The sequence below is a fragment of the Amblyomma mixtum genome, chromosome 2, assembly GCF_055824585.1.
Source record: "Amblyomma mixtum isolate Tamu chromosome 2, ASM5582458v1, whole genome shotgun sequence".
NCBI lineage: Eukaryota > Metazoa > Arthropoda > Arachnida > Ixodida > Ixodidae > Amblyomma > Amblyomma mixtum.
This window is the reverse complement of record NC_143013.1, coordinates 308,494,134-308,516,557: the sequence shown is the minus strand read 5'-3', so window position 1 is coordinate 308,516,557 and position 22,424 is coordinate 308,494,134. Positions and strand designations below refer to the sequence as shown.

At 47.6% G+C, this 22,424-nt stretch overlaps 1 protein-coding gene across 1 annotated transcript in view; it reads left to right on the top strand.

Annotated features, from left to right (window-relative positions):
- Prp8 (pre-mRNA processing factor 8) overlaps positions 1-22,424 on the top strand; it is a 43,687-nt gene that overhangs the window by 20,112 nt on the left and 1,151 nt on the right. Inside the window, exons 15-35 of the mRNA XM_089574844.1 lie at positions 576-739; positions 2,140-2,266; positions 2,476-3,095; positions 3,846-3,992; positions 5,903-6,113; positions 7,976-8,092; positions 8,718-8,965; positions 9,784-9,963; positions 10,529-10,664; positions 11,270-11,439; positions 14,578-14,707; positions 15,071-15,217; positions 15,528-15,688; positions 16,055-16,246; positions 16,915-17,152; positions 17,877-18,005; positions 18,547-19,028; positions 19,423-19,614; positions 19,866-20,055; positions 20,316-20,596; positions 21,008-21,210. Coding sequence (XP_089430970.1) covers positions 576-739; positions 2,140-2,266; positions 2,476-3,095; positions 3,846-3,992; positions 5,903-6,113; positions 7,976-8,092; positions 8,718-8,965; positions 9,784-9,963; positions 10,529-10,664; positions 11,270-11,439; positions 14,578-14,707; positions 15,071-15,217; positions 15,528-15,688; positions 16,055-16,246; positions 16,915-17,152; positions 17,877-18,005; positions 18,547-19,028; positions 19,423-19,614; positions 19,866-20,055; positions 20,316-20,596; positions 21,008-21,210 — 4,465 coding nt within the window. The remainder of the gene's footprint in view (positions 1-575; positions 740-2,139; positions 2,267-2,475; positions 3,096-3,845; positions 3,993-5,902; positions 6,114-7,975; positions 8,093-8,717; positions 8,966-9,783; positions 9,964-10,528; positions 10,665-11,269; positions 11,440-14,577; positions 14,708-15,070; positions 15,218-15,527; positions 15,689-16,054; positions 16,247-16,914; positions 17,153-17,876; positions 18,006-18,546; positions 19,029-19,422; positions 19,615-19,865; positions 20,056-20,315; positions 20,597-21,007; positions 21,211-22,424) is intronic.

Here is a 22,424-nt window from a genome sequence, read left to right as displayed (position 1 = left end):
TAATACTCTAGCTGGCTTTCGCTGGCTAAATTTTGCTTCTCCAGCTTAAGTTTTCAGTGAAATTTAATATTACGAATTTTGCTTATGTGTAACTGTTTTACAATATTTAACTAGTTCATTGTAATTAGGTTTCACTGTAGTGTGTGATAGCATATGTGCCTTTTCCATGGCTTATTTATCATGGCAACATGCAGTGTGTAATATTAATGCATAAAGAAATCTCTTTGCTCAAGGTTCTAAAGGGTAGTAATTTATCACTGTCTGTTGCTGTTGCTTCTAGAAGTTGAAGGTGGCTTTTACCTATCCATACTGCTCCGCACCAAATTTGCTTTTTATTGTGATCATAAAAACTTAGTGCTTGCCTTGTGTCGTTGCAGTTGTCGTTGAAGCGCTATGCCAGAGCACACCATGTCACATCACTTTGTTCTTCTCATTTTCTATGCTGTATAGTGGCAAGGAGACCATTGTGGCAACCTGGAACAGCTTGTTTTGCATTGAGGGCAGAGAAAAAGTTTTGACTCGTATCTACCTGCCCTTGATGCGTGCTGTAATGATCATACCACGTTGCTGTGCAGGATGGCCCGTACATCAGTGCTGAAGAGGCTGTGGCCATCTACACGACAACTGTGCACTGGCTGGAGAGCCGGCGGTTCTCGCCCATCCCCTTCCCGCCGCTGTCGTACAAGCACGACACCAAACTGCTCATCCTGGCGTTGGAAAGGCTGAAGGAAGCCTACAGGTGAGCTCTGAATGTACTTCCATCACTATCAGTTCGATGGGCTTATGTCAATTTTACTTCTCTGTAGTCTTACCTAGCTTGGCCTATATCATAGCAAAAATGCAGTGACATCAACATTATTGCCTTACCATCTCTTCATTTTTTGCTGTTTTAGAGGCTAAAAAAGTGAACGATGTATTTTTTTGGTATTCAGTAGCCAACCAATTTTGGGACTCGGCGGGACCTGGAAAATGGTCTGAAGAATGAAACAGTTCAAAAATTTTGGGACCTTCAAAAAAGTAACTTCTTTTGCAGAAAGAAAGCGGCTGATAAACGCAAAATTCTCCGTTCCCTGTGTTCTAGTTGTGAGTGATAATATTGGACTGTATATGAGCCACAGTCATGCTTTCGTCATGTCCGTCCCGCCGCGGTGGCTCAGTGGTTATGGCGCTCGGCTGCTGACCCGAAAGACGCGGGTTCGATCCTGGCCACGGTGGCTGAATTTCGATGGAGGCGAAATTCTAGAGGCCCGTGTGCTGTGCGATGTCAGTGCACATTAAAGAACCCCAGGTGGTCGAAATTTCCGGAGCCCTTCACTACGGCGTCCCTCATAGCCTGAATCGCTTTGGTACGGTAAACCCAAATAAACCAAACCAAAGTTTCGTCATGTCCATACCACACCGCATCACGATACAGACAGTGCGACGCAACTGCAGGTCATGCCGCGAATGAATGCACGCTTCATGAATGCATGCTCCATCTGCCCTGCACTGTGGGTGGCGACGACGTCCAAGCCACGGTGGGCACTGCAGCTGTCCCATTTTCAGTGAAACTGCTCACTCCTTGTAGGCCAATGATGAAGAACAAATAGCTGACCCTGTCAAAGCCAGTCCATCCTATTGACTCCATCTAAATCTAAGATGTGCTTTTCACGATGCTGGAGAACTGGTTGGTTAGGACAGTGACACCCTGGTTGGGACAGTGACACCCACTTGAGCCTCGCCGAAAAAAAATGGACTTTTGGCTGAAAAATGAGTATTGCTGGCATCTATTCTAGTTAGAAATACTGGTCGTGAAAATGTACACTTTCCTGTTAGGTGCGTGATGGTTTCTTAGGGAAATCCAAAATATTGCCCGTCTGAACTATTGGAGTCTTGAAAATTGAGTCCAGAAAATTCATTGGGTCCTGTATTTACTTCACGTGGAAACTTGGTTGAGAGAGATATGTCAAGATATTGTGCCACCTTTCTTTGCGTGTTCATAGGAGTTTGAATTTCTAATCTCCCTAGGCTTGTCATCACTCTGTGTACATCTTCATCTGTGGTGCCCCTCATATTCTGTGTTGAATGGTGTCTTGTGGCACTGTCTGGCAGTGCATTGTGCTGAGCCCCTTCAAGCATTGTCACCATTTGCTGTTGCAGTGTGAAGAGCCGCTTGAACCAGTCTCAGCGAGAAGAACTGGGCCTCATTGAGCAGGCATATGACAACCCCCACGAGGCGCTGTCACGCATCAAGCGTCACCTGCTCACACAGCGAGCCTTCAAGGAGGTGAGCACTGGGAGGGAGGCTGACAGGCAGTAGTGCCCAGTAGTGCACTTGGGAGAATGGCTTTTAGCTACTTCATAGGTATCTTGAGCACAGGGCATTTAAGCCTTGCTGGTGGCCTTTGTGTTGTGTTAATGTGACAGTCTTGTCTAAGTCTGTCATTGTGCTTAGTAGCTTTCAGGCTAAAGTTATTGGCATTGTGCCTTGTGCAGGTGGGCATCGAGTTCATGGACCTGTACAGCCACCTGATCCCGGTGTACGACGTCGAGCCCCTGGAGAAGATCACCGACGCCTACCTGGACCAGTACCTGTGGTACGAGGCGGACAAGCGGCGCCTCTTCCCACCCTGGATCAAGCCGGCCGACTCGGAGCCGCCCCCGCTGCTGGTCTACAAGTGGTGCCAGGGCATCAACAACCTGCAGGACGTCTGGGACACGGCTGAGGGCGAGTGCAATGTGATGCTGGAGTCCCGCTTTGAGAAGATGTACGAGAAGATGGACCTGACGCTGCTCAACCGGCTGCTGCGTCTCATCGTGGACCACAACATTGCCGACTACATGACGGCCAAGAACAACGTCATCATCAACTACAAGGACATGAACCACACCAACTCGTACGGCATCATCCGGGGCCTGCAGTTCTCCTCGTTCATTGTCCAGTACTATGGCCTGGTGCTGGATCTGCTGGTGTTGGGACTGCAGCGAGCCTCCGAGATGGCGGGCCCTCCGCAAGTGCCCAATGACTTCCTCTCCTTCCAGGATGTGGCCACTGAGACGGCCCACCCCGTGCGCCTTTACTCGCGCTACATTGACCGCATCCATGTCTTCTTCAGGTTTGTTACTTCATTGTTTTAGTGCGCTGGCACTTATAGTGGCCATTCCCTGCATTTAGCCGTTGTTTGTTTGTTTGTCTGAAGCCTGCTTTGTGGCAGCCTGCTCACCTGCCCACCGGATGGTGGGAAATCTCCAGAATCAGTTGTTAGATCAGCGATGCCCGCTTGAGTCTGTGTTAAGCCAAAAAAAGTGATATCTGCTGCATTGCTGGTGCCTATTTTAGTCCGAAAAATTTGAAATTTTGGACTACAGAGTTTGAAATTCAATTTCGAATGTGCACACGTCCTGTGAGGTGTTTGACGGTTCCTCAACAAAGTCCGAAATATTGCGCTAGTCCGATTTTATTATAGTCTGAAAAATTGGTCAACTACTGTACTGCACACAGTGTTACCATTGGGGCAATCTACTTGCAGCCAAAATTTTTAACTAATCTGCTTGCTGTAATTAGGAACAGTGATGCAATAGTTCTTAAATCATATTGTGGCTTTGAAGATGCTTCTGATGTGTCAGTGGAGGCATGAATGGTTATTTCATATAATGCCGGGGCAGTGTACATTTACATACTTCTTTTACTTGTGTTACCCACCTTTGTCATCATGGTAATGAATACATTGATGTGAAGGCTCTTGACCGCTGTTTCTTTCTTTTTTTTTTAAGATGAAGAGAGATTAGCAAATGCGCTAAAGAGTTCACATTCAGTTTCCATGGTGCTTCTCTCAGCTTGCACAACACAAACTGGTTCATTTCAGGTTCACAGCAGAAGAAGCGAGAGACCTGATCCAGCGCTACCTCACAGAGCATCCTGACCCAAACAATGAGAACATTGTTGGGTACAACAACAAGAAGTGCTGGCCGAGAGACGCCCGTATGCGCCTCATGAAGCATGACGTCAACCTGTGAGTGAGGGCCACTCTGGGGGTATCATGCTGCTTGGGTAGTTGCACAGGCAGTAAGGCCTCTGTATGCATGAATGCTAGGCTTGGCGTGAAATGTTCATGACTAGAGATATTAGGGACCTATGTTGGAGCTCATGTCCAATACCTAGTGAAGGTGTTGGAACCCTGTGCTTCAGTTGAGCATGACAGCAGCTTACAGAACGTGTAGCTATATCGCATTTCTTGGCAGAGTAGTGACCCTGCACACCGGCTGTTTACAGTCGACGACCGATTTTTCGGACTCTCTAGGGACATCGAAAACGACCGAAAAATCGGGCAGTCCGGAAAATCAAATTTCACCGAAAAATTCACGAACTTATTACCACTATGCCGGAGAAAGCGGCCAATTGTATTGCACACATTCTAAAGCTCCTCATGACTATATTTCGCCGCGCGAAATACCGTATAAACGCGTATAAGGGCCGCACTTTTTTTTTTCCAGATTCGAGGGCCAATTTTCGGGGTGCGGCCCATACACGCGATATGCAAAAAAAAATTTTTTTAAAGTAAAAACACACCAACCAGGGAATGAGCGACATTTATTCTACGTTCAATCGTCACTCGCGAAGTATTTAGACTCCTGAGCTGGTGCTGCGCTCTGGTGCACGCTCATGCCAAAAGAAGCCGCGCAGCATGTCCGCTGTTAACGCGTAGCCGTTGTTCCGAAATTCCATCACATAGAAGAGCAGCTCTTCTTCCAGTTCAGGAAACTCGCACGGCTTGACTCGGAAAGCGCGCTTTTTGCAGCTTGTGTTTCTCTTTTGGTTGCACCATCATCGGACGCACTTCTCGGCCACGTCGAATTTCCCGCCCGCCGCACGCTTACCGACCGCGTTCGAGAGCTAACTCCCAGCCGTGTAGCTTAAGGTGCTTGCCCATCGCGCTAAAACTGTGAAGCTCGGCGGCAGCACGCGAAAGCCACTATCACGGCGAACGCGCTAACACGCATGCTGACACGCCACGAAAGGCTGGAGCTGGCGATACTGATGCCGATGTGAACAGCGGAAAATCGCGACCGAGAAAAATGTTGATGATAATGATCACGGCGCCATCCATAGACGGCACTTGGAAGCTCCGGTGCGCGCGCGTGGCCTCCGCGAACGGCGCAGCGCTGGAGCAGATCGCGGCCGCGATAAGATCCGGCGGCGCGCCCGAAGCGCGCTTCGATCGCGGAGGCCACGGCGTGCGCGTAGCCTCCGCGATCAAGCGCTCCGCGATTGTATTCGCGTTCCGTGTTCGGGACTAAAGACTCGGCACAGATGAGTTCCGTGAACTCAGACTACGGTTCAAGTTCGTGCGGCGGAAGACATTCAAGGACAGTACGAATTCGAAAACACGCGAGTGCAATGTGCCGACTCGTGCAGAATTTCAGCGTCGCAAGAGGCTCCCTTTAAGCTTGAATTTCGTTTTGTTTGATCAAGTTTTCGATATCTCCTGCAGTCTGAATTAATGAGGTTCCACTGTACACATTATATGGCGGCTTGGGTGCTGGCGGCGAGTGCGAACGAGGTCCGAAAAATCGAGTGGTCAGTTGCGGTGCGTCCGAAATTTCAAGCGCTCTTGCACATTGGCTCTATGGGCCATGTCGCGGTGCTGCGAAAAAGTCCGAATAATCAAGCATGTCCGAAAAATCAAGCGTCCGAATTTTCGATCGTCGACTGTACTCTGAAACTAAGAGCAATCTTTGCATCACTCTTGTTGAACAGCCATTAAGGAATGCATAGTATTGCTGTTGAGAGCTTCAGTTAGTGTTGCATTGATAACTTTGAATTCTCTGGTACATTTTCAGCATTGGTATTAATCTAAAATTCCCTGACGTAATTATTGTCGGTTGCCTGAAGCAGCCGCTTATCATTCTGTGCGTGATGCAGGGGCCGCGCAGTGTTCTGGGACATAAAGAACCGGCTGCCGAGGTCGGTGACCACTGTCCAGTGGGAGAGCAGCTTTGTGTCGGTGTACAGCAAGGACAACCCGAATCTGCTGTTCAACATGGGTGGCTTTGAGTGCCGCATCCTGCCCAAGTGTCGTATGACTCACGAGGAGTTCAGCCACAAGGATGGCGTGTGGAACCTGCAAAATGAGGTAAGCCCCGCGCTTTCTTTTTTATTGCTGCAATGTGCCTCGCCAGTATTCCTAACATTTTATGCCCTATTACATGCTGTAACCATATTTTTAAGAAATCAGATGAGCTTTGGTCATATGTACCCATTGCAGCTCTTTTCTCTGTGGTACCTCTGGTCGTCGAAACTTGCCCATTCCTAATACAGTCGAACCCTGCAATAACGAAACCGCCGGGGAAGGAAAACCTTTTCGTTGTCGTGAGAATTTCACTGTCGCGAAAATGGACAAATAAGCACTCCCATTACCTTCCAGAACAAAAATTTAATGAAAAAAGTCGCTTATTTTGCTCTGCTTGACATTGCTGTGCAGGAGCTTGACGACTCTGGCTTCGCAGCTTGATAAGCTATGCATAGTTTCGTCGTCGTCGTGGTCGCCGAGAAAAGTCCAGATAACATCGAAAGCATCAAGCACATCACGCGAGCTTACTTGCGTAACTTTCCTGCATCCAGGACGACGCTGCTTCAGCGTCGACGCGCGCACACTCCCGTGACAACACTTTGGCGACGATGCAGTGCCGCGCTTTAAATCGACTTAGCCATCCGGCGCTCGCCTTAAAGTTGTCGTGCCCCAGAATGCATGCGAAGTCAATCGCCTTTTGCTGCAGAAGGCTTCCAGACAAAGGGACCTTGTTCGCTCTCTTATTCAGGAACCACTGAAATACGGCTTTGTCCACGTCTTCATAGACCGGCGTTGTCAAAGTCTTGTTCAGAGCGCGCGCGCCGCTCTGGAGTGCCGCCATGATGCCATTCTTTGATTTCAGAATCGTAGAAAGTGAGCTGCACGGGATACTGAACTCCTCCGCAATGTCCGTCTTCTTTCTGCCTTTTTGAGCTTCGGCGATGATTGCAATTGCAGCCTTTTCCTGCAGCGTCAAAAACTTGCGCTTCTTTACAGGAGGCAGCATGTTTCCGACAGTCGAAAAACAACAAAAAACACTGTACACAAGCAAGTCGCTGGCGAAGTCTGCTTGCACAAGGCGGACGGCGATATCGGCGAGATAGCGTGGTCGGCGCACTAGAGAAAAGAAAAAAAAAGGGTTCTTGCTCTTCCCCGGTTGGCCGGCGGGGTAGTCACGTGAAACGTCACGTGCGTGCATAGTCGCCAACAGACGGGCTAGCAAAAAGCCGCTTTCAGCGGGCAAAAACAGAAATTGCTTTGCTATCATCATCATTACCGAACCAACCGAAAGTAAACAAAAATGGCTGCGCCGGTGCTTGTTGGCAGGTGAAATGAATGGGCCCGACTTGTCAGATGAGTGTACTGCTGCAGTTTTGCCCATTCTATGTTCCCGACTGGCTGATGTGCCGAAAAAATGTTGCAGATCACTACCTCAAACTTTCGTTAATGCGGGACTGCTTTTTAAAAACCCTTCGCTGTTGAGAGGAGACAAATGCATTGAACCCTATGGGAGTTTGCCGGGGGCGCCAGAATTTTTCGTTGCCTCGAGAATTTCGTTCTTGAGGGCTTTCGTTATTGAGGGGTTCAACTGTACTTGCAATTTACAGTAACTTGAAGGCATGTAAAGCTGTCATAGTATTTTTAGGAAAATGGCAGCAGGCACTGCCTGGCAGTGCTGAATTTGTATTTAGCATGAACTCTTGTTTTGTTTTAGATTGTGCATAAATAAGGAATTAGTTTAGTAAATTCAGTGGGGATTAGGGAAAATTGGCTTCTTATTGCGTATTGTGGACTTTCCTGAGAAAGATTAAAATTTTGCATGGTTCTTTTGCGATTAGTAACTTATTGGGCAGAACTCTGGGAGTGCGAAATTGTTTAGTTAGTTTGATATATAAATATGTAGTTAACAACATGCTGGGGTGCAGGTCACCAAGGAGAGGACGGCACAGTGCTTCCTGCGTGTGGATGACGAGTCCATGCAGCGGTTCCACAATCGTGTCCGACAGATCCTCATGGCCTCTGGATCTACCACCTTCACCAAAGTGAGTGATGCCAGCCTAATGTGAGGTTCCAGTGACACTTACCGCAAAGGGGTTTGAGGCCCTAATCAGCATTGCTTGTGCACAGGAAGTATGCGTTGTGGAGTAAAGGCAAATTGTATCTGCGTTGCATTTACTGCTTACATTGTTTCTCTTCATGGAAAAGTAAGGAAAAAAGTAAATGACAAGAACAGCTTGTTCTTTATTTACTTGTGGCTGTTTCAGGCATTGAGACTGGCTCACATAAGAGCTTGATTTTCTTGTGGCAGTATGTTTTAATAGTGGCTCATGCCTTTCATGACAGCCTTCCCTCATTTACGACAGCCATTTTATGACAGCTTTTGAAGGAACTGTTCATTGCTCAGGCCTTGTTGCTACTATTACTGACATATTGAAACAGGGTGTCAGCCTGAAATCTAGGCTCCCGTAATGGATTGAAAGGCCACCTTTGTGTTTCGGTTTTGATGTTTTGGAACATTGGGGGAGGGGGCTTGTGTAATGACATTTTTATTCTGTTTGGCACATAGAGAAATTTGTCACCTTTTAGTGCATTCAAGTACCTTTTATTTTATAGCTACTCAGGATGGCTTGACCGCCTGGTTTATTTTCCCTCCACGTGACTGCGCAGATTGTGAACAAGTGGAACACGGCTTTGATCGGCCTGATGACCTACTTCCGGGAGGCTGTGGTGAACACCCAAGAGCTGCTTGACTTGCTGGTCAAGTGCGAGAACAAAATACAGACACGTATCAAGATTGGTCTCAACTCCAAGATGCCTAGTCGTTTCCCCCCTGTGGTGTTCTACACGCCCAAGGAGCTGGGTGGCCTGGGCATGCTTTCTATGGGCCATGTGCTCATCCCACAGTCGGACCTCAGGTCACTAAAAAGGGCTTACTCCATAAGTTAGCATTGACATGACATGACATTAAATTTTTTTGCTTCTCAGAATAGGTGCTCAGTCAGTACTCGTGGTAATGAAATTGAATTGTTTCAGTGTGCAGAGATTAATGAATATCATGCGATCGCCAGTTATACATGGTTGGCTTAGCACCTGGCAAATGTAGCCAGGGACCACATGGCATCACAAGTTTCTGAGCCATGGGCGGCATAGTTTGCTAGCCTTACATTTTGTGCCACTATCGAAGCACCATGTTGAGAGTGTGCCAGCATCCCCCCATTTCAAAACTTGACAGCATCCCTCAAGCTAAGCTTTGAAGTTCAAATGCTTGTAGTGGCATATCACGTACCTGTATCTGAATAGTTACCCATCATAAAACGTATCTAGAGGCTTGAAGAAGCGTTTCATTTTCCTGGCATTCACTGCATGCGTAATGCTACTCAAGCTGCTCTAGTGGGTTGGTACTAAGCCTGTAGTTTAACCCGTGACCTGTGGAATCTCCTGTTACATTCTGCAGTGTTTTGTTGCATGTGCTGCTATAAGCTGCGTGTACATGAATGTGACAGAAGTTGACTCCAGTCCCCTTTTTGAGGGAAAGGGCAAAAATGTCGAGGAAAAGAGTAGAGGACTTCTCACGCCATTCCTTCTCAAAGCTTGTTCTTTCCCTGAAAAAGTTGATTGGAGAAGACCTCTGTCACGTTCATGTAACCCCTGGAAGGCTAAGATTATGAACGCAGTGGATGGCCGTCATTACCAACCTCGGCTCTGACATGCTGTACGTGGCCTTTGGTTGCAGGTGGTCCAAGCAGACTGACGTGGGCATCACTCACTTCCGGTCAGGCATGAGCCATGATGAGGACCAGGTGATACCAAACTTGTACCGCTACATCCAGCCCTGGGAGAGTGAATTCATCGACTCCCAGCGAGTGTGGGCCGAGTATGCCCTGAAGCGCCAGGAGGCACTGGCACAAAACAGGTAACGGGCGCAGCACATTCCCTACTTGTCTTGTTCAAGTTTGCTTTGTTTAGTTTCTGGGAGGAATGACAACATTGTGCTTGATGACAATGTGAGAGCAGTGTGATACATTTGTAGTGAGCTTGATTAAATGCGCTCTTATTGTTGACTTTCTTATTGCTGCTGTAGCTTTCTCACGTTATTTGTGCTTGCGTTGTACTTATAAGTATAGTAATTCCCACTGAATAGCAGCATTTGCAATGCACTGCACAGCTGTGCATTATGTTTAGTGATGGAGGTTGCCAAAATTGTGTATACAGTAATCTGGGCTGGGAGTGCTATTATATCTGGACCGTTAAGTGGTGCATAGAAAGAAAGCTATTTCGTAGACTTTCACACTTTAGGCTCTTTGGCGCAATGCCAGAAGCCGAAAACAGCGCAACATACTTATTGAGAATTGTTAGCATCTCATCACAAGTTAGGTCATAGGTCTTGTTATGGGAGAGCCGAAGATTACGACTGCCGCTGTGGTGGCTTAGTGTGGAGTTTCTCTACTTCGAAAAAACTCTCGACATCTGTTTTCCAGGCGCCTGACTTTGGAAGACTTGGAGGACAGCTGGGACCGGGGCATCCCACGGATCAACACTCTGTTCCAGAAGGACCGGCACACACTGGCCTATGACAAGGGCTGGCGTGTGCGGACAGACTTCAAGCAGTACCAGGTGGGCTTCCCTGCACAGCTCTTTGTGCTGTGTGCCCTCTGTTGTGTTAGACAGCAGGGGCGCTTGCTGCAGCCTTGGCGATGGTGGTGCATGTGAAGTATTGCGGAAATCAACAAATGGGAGTTACTCATAATTGAAACACTATGCTATTGTGTGTGCAGCACACAGTCAGGTTAGTGTTGTTGGAACTAACATTGCACACATGATGAAGAATCCGGCAGTCATTAATATTTTGAATTCATTCATACGGTGACATAAGTTTGCCCATATTACAGCATTTATAGTACTTTATTCTTGGTGAGGTAACTCCATGACACTTGGTCCATGAGACCAAAGTCTCATGAGAGAACCAGCATTTGTGCTTGTTGCATGATTCACAAAATTAGTGGGAGCTAGCTCAAACCTTCAAATTTTTTAAAGAATCTCTGCCGTTTCACCTTTGGCTTAATTCCTTAATTTATGCACAAGTGCGTTGATATCTCCCTTCTTATGCCCTGCTCTGTTGTGGGAGAAAGATTCTCCCTCTGTGCCACTTGGGGACATTTTAGGGTGCGAACGCAGATAAATGGGGCCGCAGAATGGACTTCTTGGGTGCCCCATTGCAGGTGCTGAAGCAGAACCCGTTCTGGTGGACCCACCAGCGGCACGACGGCAAGCTGTGGAACCTGAACAACTACCGCACAGACATGATCCAGGCTCTGGGCGGTGTGGAGGGCATCCTGGAGCACACTCTGTTCAAGGGCACCTACTTCCCCACCTGGGAGGGTCTCTTCTGGTGGGCCTCCTTTCTTCTTTGCGCATGCATGCAGTGTGCACGGCCCTCGATAATGCAGGCGAGTGGCCTGTCAATACGTCCTGCACCAGTGTGAAGCATGCAGCTGCTAGAGGTGCTCAGAAACATGTTTACTAGTACTTTTGTACTTAAGGGGGGACACTGGTGTTGAAAAGAAAATTTTATTAATTTAGTCATAGCTATGAAATTTTCAGGGCACATGTATTTTTGTGCGCTCATTCTAGATAGGTCATTTAATTTCATGTAAAACAATTCCTTGAGCACTTATGCAAGTGTTTTGCAGAGAGTTTTGAAGAAAATTTGCTGCAGGAAACTCGCTGAAATGTATGCCATTGGGTTCTCTTGACACCAAGGAATACAATAAGGGTGAAATTATCATCGATGACCAAATGTGTAGGGGAATCCCCCAAGGTGGAGTAGATTTGTAATAAGGGAGTAATTACTCATTGATGTCCACCCGAGCGCAGCCATACGGCTACAAAGGAAAGCTATACAGCTTTTGACCAACACTGTTCCCACTTCGAGTTATTGATCAATTCGCTCTCGCCCTACCATAAGCTTGCCGTCGCGGTTAGCTCAGTTGGTAGAGCGACTGCTCCGGTGAAGCGGTGGTCCCGGGTTCGAACCTCGGACCAGGACGAATTTTTCTTTAACTACGAAGTTTCTGAGAAAGCTGTATAGCTTTCCTTTGTAGCCGTATGGCTGCACTCGGGTGGACGTCAGTGAGTAATTACTCCCTTATTAAAATTATCATCCTCGCTCTCATAGAACTTGAGTAATAGGGTACTGAAGCTGCCACTTTAGAAACAGGAATACAGTGCAGTCCACTTATAACGATATCGAAAAATCCGGAAAAAACGATCGTTATAACCGATCATCGCTATATCTGGACTGCCATAAAAATGGCTGCCAAACTTACCTCTGTAGCTCCTGACTCAAGTTTTACACTTGCGCTGAAGAACAGTAATTTCAGAACATACGATTTGAGAAACAACGCGCTTATTCGTCACGTTTAACAAGCGCCTCAAGCGTTAGGTGCGCTAAAGTAATTTGATATGGGCACTTGCTTGCGTGGCAGTTGCAGTTTCACTACTGCAGTGTGCATAGCATCCAGCTGCTGCGCGTACACTGGCGGCAACCCTTTCGCGTGCATAAAGTCGATCAGTGATTCTATCTTGCACAGCGCACTTTGCGTAGTCATCGGTGTCGAAGGTGGGCCAGTGTCAGTTTCGTCGTCGCTGTCGCTGCTGCCGCCGCACTCTGCCGTGACAACACATTCTCGGTGACCTCCTTGCAGAACGTAGCAGCACTATCTGCACTTAGGAACTCCTCCATGGACGTACCATTCATTTCATCGACATTTGCGGCGTGCTCCCAGAGCTCAGTAATGTCCGCAGCTTCCACCGTATCAGTTTCCACGTCAGGGGGGTTTCGTCCTGGCGCACAAAGCCCGCCTTCTCGAAGCAGTTTGATCTTCAAGTCCGCGTCCTGCTCTGACGTGCCAGAAACACGATCGGTTGCTAAAATTAGCCATTCCAGCACGCGTCGCCGATACAATGCTTTGAAATAGGCGATCACGCCGGCATCCAACGGCTGCAGGCACTGCGCTTGTTCTGCTCTCGTACAGGCGCGCGAGGGGCGCCCCGCTTCTTTTTTTTTTTCCCCTCTCTCTCTCTCATCGGCTGCAGGCACTGCGCTTGTTCTCCTCTCTTACAGGCTCGCGAAGGGGCGAAGGGCGCCCCCGCTTCGTTTTTTTTCCGCTCTCTCTTTCCCATCGTCTTCCGTAGGCGATGTGGCCGACGCGCGGAGCAACTCCCGCTATCTTGCGGCGCTTATCTTGCGGCCGCGATCTCCTCAGGCGGCGGCGCGCGCCACGATCACAGAGGCCACGGCTCGCTCCCCGTGGCTTTCGCAATCGGCGCGCACGGAAAAAATGGCGGCAGGCACGGCGAACTCGCGTATCCGAAGTTTTCGCCCGATCTCGGCATCGTTCAAGGGAACTTTGCACCGCGAATGTCACGCTCAGCATGGAAAACGATGTCCAGAAGAAAAAATTCTGATCGTTGTATCCGATATTCGGTCACGGACATATCGTTATATATGGTTTTTTTTTCCATAGCCTCAATGCATAAGTTGATACTCTTAAGTCAACTTATCGTTATAACCGATATATCGTTATATGTGGTATTGTTATAAGTGGACTGCACTGTACACACTTTCCTTCTCATTTCTGAAGCGACAACTTCAAAACTCTATAACTTAAGTTCTATGATAGGCAGGAAGACAATTTCACCCTTATTGTATTCCTTGGTGTCAAGAGAACCCAATGGCATACATTTCAGCGAGTTTCCCGCAGCAAATTTTCTTCAAAACTCTCCTCAATATACTAGCATAAAAAGTGTATAAGTGCTCAAGGAATTGTTTTACATGAAATTAAATGACATATTTAGAATCAGCGCACAAAAATACATATTCCCTGAAGATTTCGTAACTGTGATGTCATTAATAAAAATTTTTTTTTCAAGACCACTGTCCCCCCTTAACTTCTCTTTTGAAACTACTCTTGTACAAAAAGTTTCCTTCATAGCATATCAAATATGCTCAAGGCTGTATGCTGAAATAACCACGTTTCATTCATTGAGGGCTGTACCCACCTTGTCCTATGAAGAAACTAGATTTCATGACGATTTATGCACAGTTCGCGATTCTCTAATAGATGTGCATGGCTATTTTGTCTTTTCACACTTTGTGTCCCACGGGTACTTTTCACCCTCTTGGCTTAGTAGCACGGTGCCAGTCTTTTTCTTTTCCTATCTGAGCCGCCGCGGTGGCTCAGTGGTTACGGTGCTTGGCTGCTGACCCGAAAGACGCGGGTTCGATCCCGGCCGCGGCGGTTGAATTTCTTTGGAGGAGAAATTCCAGAGGCCCGTGTACTGTGCGATGTCAGTGCACGTTAAAGAACCCCAGGTGGTCGAAATTTCCGGAGCCCTTCACTACGGCGTCTCTCATAGCCTTAGTCGCTTTGGGACGTTAAACCCCAGAAACCAAACCAATAAACCATCTTTTCCTATTTGCCGCTTGCTGAGTGTTTGTCTTGCTTGTTTCTCGCCTGCTCAACAGGGAGAAGGCCAGTGGGTTTGAGGAATCAATGAAGTACAAGAAGTTGACCAATGCCCAGCGTTCAGGTCTGAACCAGATCCCCAACCGACGCTTCACCCTCTGGTGGTCACCGACGATCAACCGTGCCAACGTGTGTATTGGATTGTGCTTTTGCTTTGGACTTGATTAGTTCTTTCCATTGCTCACACAGCGTAAAAGCAACTTTTTGGACTGCGGTAGATGGCTGTTGTTTATTGATTCTGTTGATGTATGTGTCTTCTGTTAGTAAATGCTAGCAGATTAGCAGTTTTATCAAGGCTGTATTGTACAAATAACTAGATGTGGCCTGACATTTCTTTCTGAAGGATAAAATTAAAATTCTGCAATTCTTGGTGAAGCCAAGTATTTTCTTGCTCAAGGTAGTGGCAGAAGCTATGTGTGTTTTGTCATGAAATGTTGTGGGTATGCCGTGGTACTGTTTATAAGTTTTCTCCTGCCGCATGATGGCTTGCAGGTGTACGTGGGCTTCCAGGTGCAGCTGGACCTGACAGGCATTTTCATGCACGGCAAAATCCCCACGCTCAAGATCTCGCTCATCCAGATCTTCCGAGCTCACCTGTGGCAGAAAATCCATGAGAGCATAGTCATGGACTTGTGCCAGGTGCGTTCCTGTTCGGGCCTATCTCCCTCATGGGGCAGGTGTTGTGCTAGCTTGCTCCCATCCTTGCAGTCTCTTAGGATGGTTGCTTCTCCTTACCCTGCATGAGTTCATGGCTGTTCAGTTTTTAACTGAGGCGAAGGCAAAGATGCGTTTGTACTGAAATTTTGGTGCATATTAGAACCCTAATTAAAAATTATCTGCAGTCGCTTATGTGTAAAAGCATTCATTGTGTTTACATCATTGAAAGGTGCTGCAGCCGTTTGTTTATGCATCTTGTCGGCTCTGCCTCACCTGTTTTTCACACCTGCAGGTCTTCGACCAAGAGCTGGACGCCTTGGAAATTGAGACCGTACAGAAGGAGACCATCCATCCTCGGAAATCGTACAAGATGAACAGTTCTTGCGCTGACGTGCTGCTTTTTGCCACCTACAAGTGGAATGTTTCCCGTCCGTCGCTTCTGGCTGACTCAAAGTGAGCATTTCACATGGCTGTGGCATTCCTAAGTGCAGTAGGATGTTGGTGATAGCAATGTCACGGGGTCCTAGAAAAAATTTGTGTGTCATCCAAAGTGAACAAAATCTGCGTGGAGAAGCACGGGAATTGCACTCATGCAGACCTGTTTACAGCTGAGGGGATTTATTAGGCAGCTTTAGCACAGTGTAGTCCATGTTTTTCTACCGTGATCCGCTTACGCGGGGACCCACCTGCATAGGGGTAGGTGTGTGCCGTTCAAGTCCTCTCGCGGAATCCGATCACAGATTGCACTGTGCTAAAGCTATTGAGATTTCAATGCATTGTCATTGAGTGATCATGCATCGTGCTCTTTTGGCACCACAGAGACACCATGGATGGCACGACAACACAGAAGTACTGGATTGATGTGCAGCTGCGTTGGGGTGACTATGACTCACATGACGTGGAGCGTTATGCCCGGGCCAAGTTCCTGGACTACACGACTGACAACATGAGCATCTACCCGTCGCCTACAGGCGTGCTCATCGCCATTGACCTGGCCTACAACCTGCACAGGTGGGCAGTGGCTGCTTTTTTGCCACATTTATTATTTCTCTGCTAACATCTGGTTGCCAAACAGAACCTGACAAAATCGACCATTGGCTTTTCTTGTTTTTGAACATTTTAAAGGGACTGCACCTCTTTGTTGCACATTTCATGTGCCTTCACGTGGCTCTGAGAAATGTATGTGTTAATGGAATAGAAGATCATTAATCCAGCTGCTGTTAACTAAAAAATCTGGATCTTCTGGGCTGCAAGCATGTTCCCTGCCAGCACCCGTGTAAATTCTACAGAACTGATTAGACTGGCTGATGTGGCTGATCGCATTCGTGGCTTGATAGCGAGCAGCGGGAGGCATCATTGCACTCTTGAGATGCAGTTTTCTTTTCTCTCTCTGCAATGGCACCCCTTCATTTTCTTCTTGTTTTCTTTTTCTGAGTCCTTTTTTTTTGTGTCCAGCAGTCCCCCCCCACCAAAAAAAAAAATCGTCATCATCATTTTGATTCGAACAATTTTTTTGCACTTTTTTGAGGGCTTTTCGATAATTCAAATTTTTTATTCTGGTTCCTTTAAGTCTTTTGTCCGAACTCCCTCTTGGTGCTGTTTTCTTTAGCCAAAGAGGTGTGCACTTTGGGCAGCTGCTGTGACTTAACTGTGCGGGCGTGGCTTCTGTGTCTGTGCAGTGCGTATGGCAACTGGTACCCTGGCTGCAAGCCATTGATCCAGCAGGCCATGGCCAAGATCATGAAGGCCAACCCGGCGCTGTACGTGCTGAGGGAGCGCATTCGCAAGGGTCTCCAGCTGTACTCGTCAGAGCCGACTGAGCCCTACCTCAGCTCCCAAAACTATGGCGAGCTCTTCTCCAACCAAATCATCTGGTTTGTGGACGACACCAATGTCTACCGAGTCACAATCCACAAGGTGTGTTCATTGTCTCACTTGCAGTTGGCACCATTTGATAATGACTTAGGCAGCACATTTTTATGCTGTCGTGGAAGTATGTTTTTTTCTGCAAACTACAAAACTCTGTGACTGTGTGTGGAATGCTGCTGTCTTTCATGTACAAGTTATGCAGAAAAAGAGCCAGGCATAAAAAATGAGCTGTGCTGTATTTTGCGATTGGTATTCACACAAGGACTGCCCAGCAGCTCATAGATATGTGCCTTTTTTCTTAGTTGGATAAGGTGGTCTTGTCTGTAATAGCTCATTTAGCAAACAGTGGCAACACCACTGGCTGTTAGTCGCGGGTCAGAGTAGGAGGCAGACTTCATCTAAGGTTGGACAGGCAGTCCAGTCTGTGCTGCTGTTATCACTGCTCCTTAGAGTCTCTGGGCTCAACCACCCCGAATATTGCCTTGTTGATTTGGCCTGCACAGTCAGCAGGGGGCCGCCACCTCGTTATCCTTTGAAATTGCATTAATTCGACTTGATGTCAGCACTGTTGTACGATCTGATTGAGTCTTGAGGAAATTAGAGGGAAAGGGAAAAGCAAAGGGATATTTATTGCTCCCTTCAGGATTTTCACCATCTTTGTTCCATCAGCACAGTTTCATTTGATGGAGCTCTGCAGTGCTTACGAGATGTTGAGGCAGCAGCGACAACTTGTTCTTCATGTGTCTCCCTGTCTTCACTTGCTCTCCAACAGACATTTGAAGGCAACCTGACCACAAAGCCCATCAATGGTGCGATCTTCATCTTCAACCCGCGCACTGGGCAGCTGTTCCTCAAGATCATCCACACTTCCGTCTGGGCTGGCCAGAAACGTCTGGGACAGGTAAGAGACTTGGTGTTCATTGGGACTGCTTTTTACACGAGCTGTGAATTGGGCGCACTTCAAGAAATTTTAAGAAATGCAGATGCTCATTTTTTTTACTTCTGCTTATCGAGCATAGTTGGCTTTCATTTTCTTTTATGTCAGTTGGGGACGATACAGTTTCACTTGCTTAGTCAAAACAGCGCATAGGTTCCAAGTGAATGTGCATGCCTTTAATGTAGCTACAATGGTGATTACATTCTGCATGCTAAGAGCAACTCACAGTTGTGCCCTGCCCAAGGGTGGAAATGGCTGCACACTGTTTCATGCATGGTTATATCGAAAGAATTGTGGAGTGTAGAGCGTTCATATTGCTTTGGTTAGGCATGTCACATTAGAGAAAAGTGTCACACTTTCGCTGAAAAGTTTCATGCACAGGTGTCTCTTTTTTCTTCTCTTTGAGTGCATTGCAAGAATTCCTGTCGTATTAAAGGTTTTAGTATCATGTCATGCTAGTTTTTAATTATTACTTTTTGCCCCTTGTTTGCTCATTGTTCTTCAGCTGGCCAAGTGGAAGACAGCTGAAGAAGTGGCTGCGCTGATTCGGTCGCTGCCCGTGGAGGAACAGCCCAAACAAATCATCGTGACTCGCAAGGGCATGCTGGACCCGCTGGAAGTGCACCTGCTTGACTTCCCCAACATTGTGATCAAGGGCAGCGAGCTGCAGCTGCCATTCCAGGCCTGCCTCAAGGTGGAGAAGTTTGGCGACCTCATCCTCAAGGCCACCGAGCCACAGATGGTGCTCTTCAACCTCTACGACGACTGGCTAAAGACCATCTCATCGTACACTGCATTCTCGCGTCTCATCCTCATCCTGCGTGCCCTCCATGTCAACAACGAGCGCACCAAGGTGATCCTCAAGCCGGACAAGACCACCATCACCGAACCGCACCACATTTGGCCCACACTCACGGACGATGAATGGATCAAGGTAGAAGTGCAGCTGAAGGACCTCATCTTGGCTGACTATGGCAAAAAGAACAAGTGAGTGTCCATCTTTGCATTCCTTTGTCTCTCTTGCTTGTTTGCCTGACTAGGAGTGTGCTGCCATTTATGAGTGACTGAAACACTGAAGCTCGAAAATGGGTAAGCTAAATTGAGATATGTGTGCATAGAGAATGGGTATCACATTTTATAATGTAACTTGGCCTTTTGTGCAAGGGATAGTATCAGAGTAAACCACAGCAGAACACTGGACCCACTAGACTGTTTGACTGCTTGTACCTTCTGTTGAAGATGACATGGTTGTCACATCTGGTGACTAACCAACATATTGTCAACAAATATTTTGTTGACAACGTGTTCCTGACTTTTCAGTGGCCCTGCCAAGACTTTCCCTTTAACTGGATGTGGTATCTTGTGGTGTTGCTCTTCACAGTGTGAACGTGGCATCACTGACGCAATCCGAGATACGTGATATCATCCTGGGCATGGAGATCTCGGCCCCGTCAGCACAGCGGCAGCAGATTGCCGAGATCGAAAAGCAGACCAAGGAGCAGTCTCAGCTGACGGCCACCACTACTCGCACAGTCAACAAGCATGGCGACGAGATAATCACCTCTACGACTAGGTGAGCTGCGTCATGGTTCTGCCACTTTCACGCGCATCTTGTACACATTTGCGGAGCAGAATGGAGTGCCACTAATATTAGTTTTATTGATTAAATAGCTAATGCGCAACTCATGCTGGTTAAGGTTTCAAGGCATACACAGCCTTGGAATAAATGGGACTATCCGGGCACTCGTCAGCTCCAATCAGATATGCATTCTTGGCCCTCTTCAGGCATACTACCCTCTTCTCTTTTTTTTTTTTCTTTAACAGCAACTACGAAACACAGTCGTTTGCCTCCAAGACAGAGTGGCGTGTGCGAGCCATCTCGGCAACGAACTTGCATCTGCGTACCAACCACATATACGTCTCCTCAGATGATATCAAGGAAGCTGGCTACACCTACATCCTACCCAAAAACATCCTCAAGAAGTTCATCATCATCTCCGATTTAAGGACACAGGTTGGTTCTCCTCCACTTTGTTTCTTTTCGTGCTATTAGGCTTGCTTTATAGTCCATGTTTTGTGTTTAGATGCTGTAAAGGAATGCAGAAAGGGATGTTTAATTGTTTGTGGCATTCCACTTGTGTTGCAAGTATACAAAGTTACTTCCTTTGAAGTGTTATGCCACACACCTCTTGTAGCATTCTCTCTTGTCGCTCTCAGTAGATGTCACTTTTAAGGAATGTTTTTCATGGTCTCACTTTTAAAATTGGACCACAGATTGCCGGCTACCTGTACGGGGCGAGTCCCGTGGACAACCCACAGGTCAAGGAGATCCGGTGCATAGTGATTGGCCCCCAGTGTGGCAGCCACCAGGGTGTGCAGCTGCCCCAGGCCCTGCCACAGCATGAGCACCTTCGTGAACTGGAGCCCCTGGGCTGGCTCCACACGCAGCCAAACGAACTGCCCCAGCTGTCACCCCAGGATGTGACGGCACACGCCCGCATCATGGCTGACAACCCATCCTGGGATGGCGAGAAGACTGTCATCATCACCTGCAGGTAGCCACCCTCTGTCCGGTTCCTGCTCGCATACTTTCTTGAGCTTCTAAAATCTGGTTCTCAGCCTAGGTGGAGATTTTGGAAGTTCGCTTATCTGTGCAACGGCCAAGCATACAGCTGAGAGATATGCAGTAGAACCTTGATTATACGACTTTCAGGGGACCGCACCAAACCGTCATGTAATCCAGGCGTCACATAATCGAAAATCTCTCGCGGGTGACGCATTCGCATTATAAATGTGTCCGCTACTCTGTCTTTCAAAAACTAATTATAGTTCGTTTCCCCCATGTGTTATAAAAGCACCCGTTTTCGAACTAGCTGCCGATGATCATATAAATGTGTAACCTCTACAATAACTTCATACTGGTATGAACGTTAGCTGATTTCCCTGATGCTTTTTTTTTTGACCAGCTTCACGCCGGGCTCATGCTCCTTGACTGCGTACAAGCTGACCCCGAGCGGCTACGAGTGGGGCCGCCAGAACACGGACAGAGGCAACAACCCCAAGGGCTACCTGCCGTCACACTACGAGCGTGTCCAGATGCTGCTCTCAGATCGCTTCCTGGGATTCTTCATGGTGCCTGCCCAGGGTTCCTGGAACTACAACTTCATGGGTATGCTGTTCAGAAAATATGCCCTGCCTTGCAAAGCATTCCCTGCCCAACTTTGAACCCAGTAGCATTGTGGACAGCTATCTTAGCTGGTAGTTGTTCTGTGCCGTGTGTATCACAGGCGCTGTTTGTTTCCTGGAAACATCAAATGCAGAGATCAGCTGTTAGGGTGTTCTTGTGCGTCTTTCATTTTTGTTGTGCACTTTTCTTAGATGGTGAGAGCAGCAATTATCAACTGGTGCTAGCACATCCGGCGGGTGTTAACAAGATTTGTGATATCTACGGATAAATTCTTTTTATGAGAAGAGGTTCTTGGAACAAAATTTTATTACTGAAGTATAGGGGTGTGCGAATGTTCGATAATTTCGAATGTTTGGTATTCGAAGTTTCGAAATATTAGTCTTAAGCAGGGAATAATGTTTTTGGAACGCTGGCTCCGTATGGTTTCGGTTTAGCATGTCTCCTCCGGGGTGGCACTGTGGTGCACCACAGCTGACTCAATGGATGGCGCGAGCATGGAGGGGAGCTAGCACAAGACACATGGAGACGGGTGTTCTTTCAGATATCTAACGCAGGGTGGCAGTTCATATGCCTAGCAAGAGTCCGTGGAGTCGCTGCTTAAAAGCAACTGCTGCGCAATGGCGCATTCACAATTATGAGTAGGAGTTGGAGGTCCTACAAATAGGTCTCACACCCGACAAATACATCGGCACCACACAGGGGAGAGGACGCCACAACTAGGCAAGAGTTGCACTGTAGGTATAAGACAACAGACTAGAAGACGAGACTAGGGGACTGTAGATAGACCAGATCATTTTCTAAAGGGTCTGCAGAGCTCCCATGGTTGTGTGTTTTAAGTGATGCTCCTTGAAAGCCCGGTGCAGTGAAGCCTTGTTAATTCGACCCCTGTTAATTTTGAAATCCGGGTGATTCGGACTGCGGACGTGGTCCCGAACAATGCCCACGTGAGTCTAGGCTCGTTGACATGCAAGCGACTGGATGAATTGAGCAGTTGAGCGGTGCGTCGTGGCGGAAGTTTCCCAACTTGTTGGAACCTCGTCACTTTGGCCGCTCGAGCTGCTGCGATGGCTTGAAATGGGTTTTTGCACCACCGTGGCAGGAATTGCTAGCATTTCTGCTGGCGCTTTAAGCAGGCTTATGGCATCAGACTCTGCTTCTTAATTCGGACACTGTTGGGTTCACAGCTGTCAATTTGG